This window comes from Electrona antarctica (assembly GCF_951216825.1).
Source record: "Electrona antarctica genome assembly, chromosome: 6".
In the NCBI taxonomy this organism is placed as follows: Eukaryota; Metazoa; Chordata; class Actinopteri; order Myctophiformes; family Myctophidae; genus Electrona; species Electrona antarctica.
Window position 1 is genome coordinate 18,216,885 of NC_136811.1, and position 11,818 is coordinate 18,228,702.

General features: G+C 44.3%; 1 protein-coding gene across 1 annotated transcript; it reads left to right on the forward strand.

Moving 5' to 3' along the window:
- Positions 1–8,252: 8,252 nt before the first annotated feature.
- Positions 8,253–9,233, forward strand: LOC306924353 (serine/threonine-protein phosphatase PP1-beta catalytic subunit-like; the record flags this gene model as incomplete). The annotated part of the gene is made up of 1 exon (XM_079502847.1): positions 8,253–9,233. One exon carries the CDS (start codon positions 8,253–8,255, stop codon positions 9,231–9,233), a length of 981 nt encoding a protein of 326 aa, XP_079358973.1.
- Positions 9,234–11,818: the final 2,585 nt, after the last annotated feature.

Here is an 11,818-nt window from a genome sequence, read left to right on the forward strand (position 1 = left end):
CCTCTCGAAACCTCTTCCTTGCTTTCCGTGTCGTCTCTTCTCGTCTCATCTCTGGGCAGCCCCCCCACGGCAAGGGCGCACACTCTGGGGGTCGTGGTCGTGGCACTTAAAGCGTCGAGGACATGGCTACCACTGGCCCCCCATGGGGGTCGTGGTCGTGGCGCTTACAGCCCATCTAGTGTCGACTACATGGCTACCACTGGCCCCCGGCTGCATCCTGGCCCCCAGCCGTGGTAGCTGCCCCTTGTTCTCCACAGAACCTTCTCCTTCCTTCTCCTCTTCTGAAAAACTCCGTCCTCCAAACACACTGTCTCTGCTATATAGGGCTACTGATTGGTGGGCCACACCCAACCCAGGTGCAGGTCATTAGCTCAGTTTAGGTTGTGCCAGTCAGTGGAAAAAATAAGGTTTACAAAATCATGCAACACTCAAACACAAATAAGCAAAACACTAAAGCAAAATCACTGGACAATAATCTCACTCTAATCAACTCACAGCAACTTAAAGAAAAACATTTCAAACAAACATGCAAAGTATTAACACAGCAAAAGCACAAAAATTACAATAAACCAAACACATCTATACATTTCCACCGGCTTACATCCCCCCACACTGAATGGTTGGCAGTCCCTGCAACCCTGACTCCAGTCCTCCCAATCCACTATAGCGCACCTGCTAGCACCCACCACACAAGGGTACTAAACAAAATGGCTACCTTTTTTTCATCAGTTAGGTCTTGGGAACCCAGCAACCCTTGCATTTGTTCCTTCCATTGAATACTTTATATCACCATCTGGTCCTTTAAATTGAGGCAGCCAAGGGGCACCCGGATATACAGGCATCATCATCATGATTAAAGAAAAATAAACAAACCCAAAACAAAACAAATAATATCTATATCTAATTCAGTCTTTCCCGTTTTCCTAATTGCTCTTTTTCTGGTCCTGCCGCGCTACGCCAATTTGTGACGTGTGGCCGTTTATGTCACAAGAACGTTATGAGAAACACAGTGTATTTAAAGTGCACTAATTAAAGTGCGGGGTGCATTGTACTGTGAGACTCATTTAAAACCATATAGCCAACTACGCCACCCTTGGATTAAAAGAGTCAAGGGAACTCTAACTCTAAACAATAAAAGGACACTCAGGTTCGATATTAAAACCAGTTTAAAAAGAGCAATAAATTAAGGAAAACCATAAAAAGACTGAAACAGGATTAAGGTGGGGGATTACAACAATAGTTTTATTTACCTTATACAGGGGGCACGCTAAAATGGCCAATACAAAATACAATGCTTAAAAACACCCTAAACCTAAAACCCTAACCAAAACGAAAACAAACAATTAAAAAGGTCTGGAGAACAATGTGCAAAAGAACGATGTGAAAAATAGCAAGGGGAGGTTGTGCAGGCAGTCAGGGAAGGGGGTACTCTTCTACGCCTTGTAGTCACTGAAACACAATAAAATAGACGCCAGTTCATCTGGTCCGGGGCACTCTACATTCACAGCTCAACAGCAAGGTTCACGTGGGTAATACTGTGGTCGGGTACTTACAGGCGCCCCAGGCTTATTACACCTGGGCCGATCTGTCTCTGGCTTGCAGTATTAAAACCTCTCCGTCGCAACGCCGCCTCGCCTCTGGTTGGACTGGAACAATCCTTCTGGCTCCTCACAACAGATCCTCCCTCCAGCGTCTTACTTAAAGTGCGTAGTGCCTTCCCTATAATCACATCCCCTGCATTCCGTCAGTTCCTCTCGTTCTCTATGTGCACATCCAGCTCTCCTCTCGAAAACTCTCCACTGCTTTCCGTGTCGTCTCTTCTCGTCTCATCTCTGGGCAGCCCCCCCACGGCAAGGGCGCACACTCTGGGGGTCGTGGTCGTGGCACTTAAAGCGTCGAGGACATGGCTACCACTGGCCCCCCATGGGGGTCGTGGTCGTGGCGCTTACAGCCCATCTAGTGTCGACTACATGGCTACCACTGGCCCCCGGCTGCATCCTGGCCCCCAGCCGTGGTAGCTGCCCCTTGTTCTCCACAGAACCTTCTCCGCATCATGCATGTTAATTAATTAATTAATTGGCTGAATCTGTATTAGGGCCTTTTGATTTGGTGAAGCGCCAGGGCCTTGAGAGGGTTGATCCGTCACTGGATTGACCCAGGACCAGTGATTAAATGTACCCCACTGAAAAATAGCAGATCTACAAGCTCGTAGCGTGGCACTCTGTGCCGCACTACGAGCTTGTAGATCTGCCCAAAGTTGAAGGGCTTCAACCTTGGGTACTGGGTAGCTGAAGTTGAAGCTCTGCCCTTCAACTTTGGGCACTTTTACATGTAGGCTGACCCAAAGTTGAAACAGTTGCAAGGGGGACATCTTTGGGCATGGGGTCCTCATCGTTGGATATGTTGTTCCCACAACCAAGAAGAGTATTTTACCCTTTACTGGAGGTCCTAGGCCCTAAAATGACCCCATGAGGAAGCGTTGACCTTTACTGAATTGCTTCAGTTTCAGTTCATTTGACCACCTAACTTCAGATTTGGGCATAATTACACCATTGCTTCAGTTTCAGTTCATTTGACAACCTTCTTTCAACTTTGGGCACTTTTACATGTAGGCTGACCCAAAGTTGAAACAGTTGCCAGGGGGACATCTTTGGGCCTGGGGTCCTCATCATTGGATATGTTGTTCCCACAACCGAGAACAGTATTTTACCCTTTACTGGAGGTCCTAGGCCCTAAAATGACCCCATGAGGAAGCGTTGACCTTTACTGAATTGCTTCAGTTTCGGGTAATTTGACCACCTACCTTCAGATTTGGGCACCCTAACATGTGGTCTTTAAGGTCAACATAGGATGACCCCAGGTCCACCACTTAAAGACCACGTGTTACGGTGCCCAAATCTGAATTTAGGTGCTCAAATTAACTCAAACTGAAGCAATTCAGTAAAGGTCAACATTTAGGCTAGGAGGTCCAGTAAAAGGCCTAAATACTCTCCAAGAGTTGGGAAAGAACATATCAAGAGAGTGGGGTGGTAGGCCCTCTTATTGACCCAGGACCATTGATGCGATGTACCCCATATTGAGGGCTCAAATCTTAGGCCTAGATTTTGGGTGAAATTGAACCAGTCACCCTGCAGGCATACAAAGGCCTAGGGTTCCCAGATTGCAATATGTCGTTCCTCCATCTTGGGAGAGTATGTAGGCCTTTCCCTGGACCTTCTAGCCCATAGGATGACCCCAGGCCCACCACTTAAAGACCACATGTTAGGGTGCCCAACGTTGAAGGAAGGTGGTCAAATGAACTGAAACTGAGGCAGAGTGCCCAAAGTTGAAAGAAGATGGTTAAATGAACTGAAGTTTAAGCTTTGCCCCTGGGGGCGCTCCAATCTTTCAATATATTGTTCCCACATCTCAATAAAGCACTGTGTCCTTTTTTGGGCCTTCTGGGCCCTTAGGGCCCCCCAGGGGAAAAGCTTCAAATTCAGTTAATTTGAGCATCAACCTTCAACTTTGGGCAATTTTACATGTGTAAAAACAGGACAAAAACCAGCTAACTACAAGCTAGCTAACTTTGCGCAGAAGCGACCAAACGACAAGGGCCGTTACGTGTGTCTTGACGAGCTCTACGACATATCCAAAGGGCGTCTCGTAAGACTCAATGGTCGCAGAGAAAAAGCCGCAACTCTGTAAGCACGAAATTGAGGCCTTTTGGCCGTAATTTGACCACAAAATCTGCTTTAAATAAAAAAAAAAAATCTGAAACTCCTTCCCATCCATATTGGACGTGAGACGGATTTAATGACGCAGCTTCAAATTCAGTTCATTTGAGCATCAAACTTACACTATTGCTTCAGTGTCAGTTCATTTGACCACCTTCTTTCAACTTTGGGCACATAGACCACACAGCTTCAACTTCAGGCATCCGGGCCTTACCGGCTTCAGATTTGGGCAAGAGGAAGTGGGCGGAGTTATATTCAATTTCAGGCATCAGGGCCTTACCGGCTTCAGATTTGGGCAAGAGGAAGTGGGCGGAGTTATATTCAACTTCAGGCATCCGGGCCTTACCGGCTTCAGATTTGGGCAAGAGGAAGTGGGCGGAGTTAAATGAGAACTAGGACTATACAGCTTCAGCCGAAAAAGCCGCAACTCTGTAAGCACGAAATTGAGGCCTTTTGGCCGTAATTTGACCACAAAATCTGCTTTAAATATTTTTTTTTTATCTGAAACTCCTTCCCATCCATATTGGACGTGAGACGGATTTAATGACGCAGCTTCAAGGATTTAATGACGCAGCTTCAAATTCAGTTCATTTGAGCATCAACCTTCAACTTTGGGCACTCTTACACTATTGCTTCAGTGTCAGTTCATTTGACCACCTTCTTTCAATTTTGGGCACATGGACCACACAGCTTCAACTTCAGGCATCCGGGCCTTACCGGCTTCAGATTTGGGCAAGAGGAAGTGGGCGGAGTTATATTCAACTTCAGGCATCAGGGCCTTACCGGCTTCAGATTTGGGCAAGAGGAAGTGGGCGGAGTTATATTCAACTTCAGGCATTCGGGCCTTACCGGCTTCAGATTTGGGCAAGAGGAAGTGGGCGGAGTTAAATGAGAACTAGGACTATACAGCTTCAGCCGAAAAAGCCGCAACTCTGTAAGAACGAAATTGAGGCCTTTTGGCCGTAATTTGACCACAAAATCTGCTTTAAATATTTTTTTTTAATCTGAAACCCCTTCCCATCCATATTGGACGTGAGACGGATTTAATGACGCAGCTTCAAATTCAGTTCATTTGACCACCTTCTTTCAACTTTGGGCACATGGACCACACAGCTTCAACTTCAGGCATCCGGGCCTTACCGGCTTCAGATTTGGGCAAGAGGAAGTGGTCGGAGTTATTTTCAACTTCAGGCATCAGGGCCTCACCGGCTTCAGATTTGGGCAAGAGGAAGTGGGCGGAGTTATATTCAACTTCAGGCATCCGGGCCTTACCGGCTTCAGATTTGGGCAAGAGGAAGTGGGCGGAGTTAAATGAGAACTAGGACTATACAGCTTCAGATTCAGGTATCCGGGCCTTGGTTTGGGCACTGGGCGGGGCTTCGGGTGGGGCTTCGGGCACCGGGCGGTGCCCGAAGGGGAAGCGGGGCATGTGACGTGAGTGCCCCTAGCTGTACAGCCGGAGTTCCCTGAAGTTGAAAAGGCCTTCACTGAATCTGAAATGCCTCAAATTTCAGGTTTAGGCTTCGGCTTCAGATCCAATCACCCATTAACCGAACCTGAACTAAAACATTTCAATTGCAGAATACCATTCAGATTTGGGCATTCGATGTACCTGGATCTGAAGCAAAAGTGCCCGATACTGAAATTTACCCTGAGGAGAAGGGGGCAATCCCGAGAGTTTTTTAGGACAGCCATCTCTTGTATTAGTAGTTAGATGAGAGGACTGAAGAATGTCATGTTCACAGGTAGTGTTATTATGTATAAACAGACTGCCTATTAAGACATCAGTAGAATTCTATATTATACTGGATGCTCAAATATATATAATAAATAAACCAACACTGCCACATTGTCTAGATTATTGTCTCAGGGAAAACATATCTTTTACATATCTTTTGTCATCACTAACAATACTGCTATAATTAGTACAAAAACCATTTTTTAGTGTAGGGCTACACATTCTTTAAAGGGTTGAGGGGAAAAAGAGGAAAAGTAGCCTGTCCAAAGACCTGAAGTCCCTCAACAAGATCTGTGCCAGGTCTGCAGGCAGTTGGTCTACTGGTGTAAACAAACATGACTCTGGTGACATCTAGTGGTAATCTTGTGGTATTGTGTTATGCCACAGCCTAGCTTGTACTCATGTACTGCATTGTTTTGGAGCATACTAGGCCTACTATATTATAGCCAAGTGCTTCTCAACCTGTGGGTCGGGTCGGGACCCCCAGGGGATCCCCACGTGATTTTATTTTATTTTATTTTATTTTATTTTATTTTATTTTATTTTATTTTATTTTATTTTATTTTATTTTATTTTATTTTATTTTATTTTATTTTATTTTATTTTATTTTATTTTATTTTATTTTATTTTATTTTGTTTTGTTTTGTTTTGTTTTGTTTTGTTTTGTTTTGTTTTGTTTTGTTTTGTTTTGTTTTGTTTTGTTTTGTTATTTTATTTTATTTTATTTTTAATATGTAAACAAGTTGTAGAAAGCTTGTAGATCAGTTATTTTATCTGTGGAACTGAGTCAAACTAAATCTATATGGCTCCACTCCTACAATTCCCAGTTCAAAATTAAATATTATTATTTTGTGGCATACCCAGTTCAAATATGATTATTTTGTGGCATACCCAGTTCAAATATGATTATTTTGTGGCATACCCAGTTCAAATATGATTATTTTGGGGGTCCCCAGTTCACATATGATTCTTTTCTGGATCGTGGCGACAGGTATGGTCGCCCCTTTTCCATCTCGCCCCACTACTCTACCTAGCTGTAAATAACAAACATAAATTCATGTTGGCGATTATATAGAAAGGTATTATTAATAATAAGTTAAGTTCACTCTGTATATCCATGGGCATAAATAGCATCATGATGCCATTACAAAACATGGGCTGTACATGTTATTCTTCCTTGATTTTACAGAGTATAGAGATCTGTATACAAGATCATTTCAGATTTCAGGGAAATACTATACTCTTAACTACATTAACACTTTTCGCAGGGGCGAGTTGGTAAGGGGGCGAGGCTTCTGGTATAGAGGGTATGCGCGTGACATCATCGTACCTGGAAGTTATCCGGGAACGCCAACTGAGTGGCAAACACTACTTTCTGGCCTTGACAGCCCATTCATCCAAACAGAAAATTCTGTCTGATTGCATTAAACAATGTTAAACTCACCAACATTTCAGCTGTATGAAAAGCTTGAATTATCCTCTTTCTATCTGCAAAGTTTTTGTTTCATGAAAATCCACCATAGAATCGTTATGAGCTACTTTCTGTCAAGAAATGCCCTGCATTTGATTATTTTTAGTGTCCGAGTTTGGAAGTGCTTGTTTTCAATAACACAACATTTTGCTGCCTCCTGCATTATGTGACAGAAACAGGTGGTACGCAGGACGGTTGAGTGATTTCCAACGAGCGCTGCTCAATGTTTTGCCACTCAGTCTAGATGAGGGGGGCATGTCCTCCTGATGGGAAAATCATGCATGTGCATACTCTCTATTCTTTGAGAACCATTGCTCCAGCCCATCACATCACTTCTAATGTGTGCTTTTTCCCGAACGCCGCCCCGGCCCCCACACAACCCCAAAGCTTGACATTACATTGCTTTAAAACAAACATCTACTGCAGTAAAAGTTTAACACATGTACTACAATCAAAGCGAGCATCAAAAGAACATGGAAAATCCACAAGAGAAAAATAGGCTATACAAAAACATTAACATTTAGTAAATTGACTTGTCCTTTGTCTTTCAGTCTGTTATACACAACATTTTTTTCACACAGTTAGGAAATTGAATACCTTTTAAAATGAAAACAAAATCAACATTGTACTATTCTCTTTTTTGATATCCTTTTTATTATTTCAGTTCAGGGTCAGCAACTCTCATGCACCTCTAGCACCTCTGCTGGAACACTCCATCATCGCAGTTCCTGTTTACACTGAGCATGTGCTGAGACCATGCCACGCCCCGTGCATGTTCCTTCTTAATGTTCCTAGGTTTGATGATGATGTTACGCACATACACCCTATGGGATTTTGTATTGACAGTAGAGGACGCAGTGGAGTAACTAAAACGTATTTTCTGGCCAAAAAGTGCATTGTATAGGTGTGTCACTGGTGGGGTGATCAGAGTGCGTCCACTAGGGATAGTAGGCTTAAGGCCGACACAAAACCGTCTTTGTATTGGTGAGTAGCTAAATCGTTATTTTTATTTTTGCGGCTAAGTCAACGGGCTGTGCAGGCTTCATGTGGCGGCAGGAAGTCGAGAGTATATAACATAGTAACATAGAGGTCCTTAAGGCTATGGACCAGAGCTAGCCCATCACACCTGAACGATAAGATAGAAATCTGCTTCTCTTCCTTTTCGGCATCCATACTGTCACTTTTCCATAGCAGTGCCATCCACATTATTTGTTGTGATGACGTCATGATGATGTCTCAACTTGCCCCCCAAGAGTTATAAAGCGACCCATTTGAGTAAAAGAATTTCAAAATGTTTGTGGGTTTGTACATTAACTCTTTGCGAGTATGCTGGACGGTCAATTGAACGTGGACAGCATTATATCTCGGCTTCTGGAAGTGCGAGAATGTGGGGTGAAGCTAGTGGAGATGACTGAGGCAGAAGTGCAGGGGCTCTGCATCGCGTCCAGAGAGGTGTTCCTCAGCCAGCCCATCCTATTGGAACTAGAAGCTCCCCTGAAGATCTGTGGCGACGTCCACGGCCAGTACACTGACCTGCTGAGGCTGTTTGAGTTTGGCGGCTTCCCCCCAGCGACCAACTACCTCTTCCTGGGGGACTACGTGGACAGAGGCAAACAGTCCCTGGAGACCATCTGCCTGCTGCTGGCCTACAAGATCAAATACCCGGACAACTTTTTCCTGCTCCGGGGAAACCACGAGTGTGCCTCCATCAACCTTATCTACGGCTTCTACGACGAGTGCAAGCGCCGGTTCAACATCAAGATGTGGAAAACCTTCACCGACTGTTTCAACTGCCTCCCCGTCGCCGCCATCGTCGACGAGAAGATCTTCTGCTGCCATGGAGGTCTGTCGCCCGACCTGCAGTCCATGGAACAGATCCGCAGGATCATGAGGCCAACGGATGTGCCCGACTCGGGCCTTCTGTGTGACCTGCTGTGGTCGGACCCGGACAGGGGCGTGAAGGGCTGGGGGGAGAACAACCGTGGCGTGTCTTTCACCTTCGGAGCCGACGTGGTCAGCAAGTTCCTACGCCATCACGAGCTGGACCTCATCTGCCGAGCGCACCAGGTCGTGGAGGATGGATACGAGTTCTTTGCCAAACGCCAGCTAGTCACCATTTTCTCGGCTCCTAACTACTGTGGCGAGTTCGACAATGCGGCCGCCATGATGATCGTCGACGAATCCCTCATGTGTTCTTTCCAGATCCTGAAGCCATCAGAGATAAAGACCAACTACCAGTATGGGGGGGTCAACTATGGTCAGCCTGTCACCCCACCCCGTACCACCCAGGTTCTCAATAACAGGTGAACATTCAGCTTCCTATTGTACGTCCTTCACCCTCTTCCCGATCCGTCCTTTACTACAAACCCTTTCTTTCACCCTTTAGGAATCTACAGGGCTTCACAGCCATCGCCACCAGTAATTCTCCTCTTGTACAGTATTATAGCAGAACAGGTCAGGTCAGAGTTGGCTTTTTTTAGGTGACCCTAATCCAGTGGTTCTCAAGCTTTTTAATTTGAAACCATTTGGGTCCATTTGGTTATTTGTACAGTACAATCAGAGTTACGTATGTACCTGTAGTGGTCTTGATCTCTTGACAGAGCAAAGTTGTTATTGTCATTTTTGAGAGGCACTAGCCCCTATACACTGACACGAAGCTAGACAGGAACGCCCAAAAAGTCACATCCTGTTTTAGCCTGGGGTAAGAATTTTCTATGGCTGCCAATGCAACTTGGTCCAATCCTTAATCACATACGGACAAATATCTATGCCGATGCTATCTAACTTGCGGAGGTAGCTTGCCTTGTCCACGGGCAACAGATCTTTCAACGTATGGCATTGCAAATACGTTTGATAATCGCTACTCTGCTCAATATTGTTTTGAAAATGCCGCAAATTGCATTGCAGTGAACGAGAGCAAATCACAACTTCCCCCGGGGGTGGGCGGAGTCACAGCTTGATGCATGGTTCGTGTCAGTGTATGCACAGCTTTGTGTGTTTGTGTGTATGACTGTGCTCAGCTGATTGGCTGAGCACGGAATGTGATGTATGATGATGTATGATGATAAGAGTGCCCCTCACTTCACACAAGTGTGATTTTGTTACATTGTCGTTCTGCAGGAAAGCTGTCTAGACAAGGCAAGGCAGTTTTATTCGTCAACAAGGAATACAGAACATTAAAGGACCACTTCACCACTTTTAAACCTCTCTTCATATAATTGGTTCTCACTAATGTTCTTGATAAAATTCCACCATTTTATTCTACTCAGTCTGTGTCTCATGGGAGGTATGTGGACAGTTCAGAAACCCGTCCACCAGTGACATCATCGATGGGGAATCCAAGCTAATAGAAACTGCAGGCTTTCTATTCCTGAAAAGTTGCAATGCAAAAATGGAAGCCATCCTTCTCACGATAATAAAAATCACACCCGTGTGAAATGAGGGCCGCTCTTGTCAACGTACATCAATTTATTTTAGCGGACATTTGACATTGCTACATAAGGTACATAAGGTGGTCCCTTATTGGCCAAGCGCTCCCACTGACATGTGATTGGTTAGCCGATTTGCTCGTATGACATAAGTTTTCCCTTCAATGTCAATGGCGTTTAATGTTTTGATGTTTAATTTACGTCATATTTAGCGGAATTATCAGCTCTTATCATACATCATCTCATACTGGCCATTGGCCAATCAGAATGCCTGTTGCCTGTGATTGGTTAGCTGATTTGCTCGTTTACATATGACATACATTTTCCCTTCAATGTCGATGGCGTTTAATGTCTTGATGTTTAATTTATGTCAATTTATGTAATATTTCTGACGTCATTTCTCTGTTCATCGTCAATGGCAAATCTTGAGACGTGTGGGGACAAAAGCTGTTTATAGAAGGGACTGGCACCCCTTAACCCATTCAGGCCTGACGTCGAAATTAAAAAAAAAATGTTTTCTAAATCATGACAATTTTCGGAAAGATTTGAGGCACATTTTAACGATTTTTCAAAAATAGCAGATCTACAAGTTCATAGCGCGCCACTCGGTGGCGCGCTATGAGCTTGTAGATCTGCTATTTTTCAATAGCTAAATTATAACATAATGTTTAAAACACCAAAAGGGGTTCCCGCCCAAAATGGGTTAATGGTTAATGTGGTTAAACGCTAACGTGACATGGATGCGTTCCAGGTCTCATTGGATTAAAAATGAAAAAAACTGCACACAGTCCTCCTATGAGACACAGACAGAGTAGAAAAAAATCATGGTATTTTATCATGAACATTAGTGAGGACCAATTATATGAAGATTGAAGAGATGTTGAAAAGTGGTGAAGTGGTCCTTTAAGCAATACAAATAACTGATAGTTACAGTTCAGAAGCAAGAAAATGAAAAGTACAGTAGGCCTATAGGCCTACCTCAATCAAATTGACAAACAGAAAGGTCTTTAGTTGTGTTTTAAAAAAAATAATAGACAATGCGGTTTTATGGGACTTTGTTCCAGATATGCAGTGCATAAAAGCTGTGTCTCTGTCTGGGGTGAATCTCGCAAACCACAGACTTCATTGTAGTACCTGCAGGAAGCCAGTGTATGTCAGTCATCTAATGAATCATTGAAAACATCATCTTTATTAGTTGTACGTTCTGTAGGCTGGTTGTGGTTTCCCACTTCCATCACCAATGCGCAATCCGAGTCTGAGGCCGAATGAAGACACACACGTGCACACACACACACACACACACACACACACACACACACACACACACACACACACACACACACACACACACACACACACACACACACACACACACACACACACACACACACACACACAAACACACACACACACACACACACACACAGGCCAACATGCTTCTCCAGGTGTGAAGCTGCAGGCTGC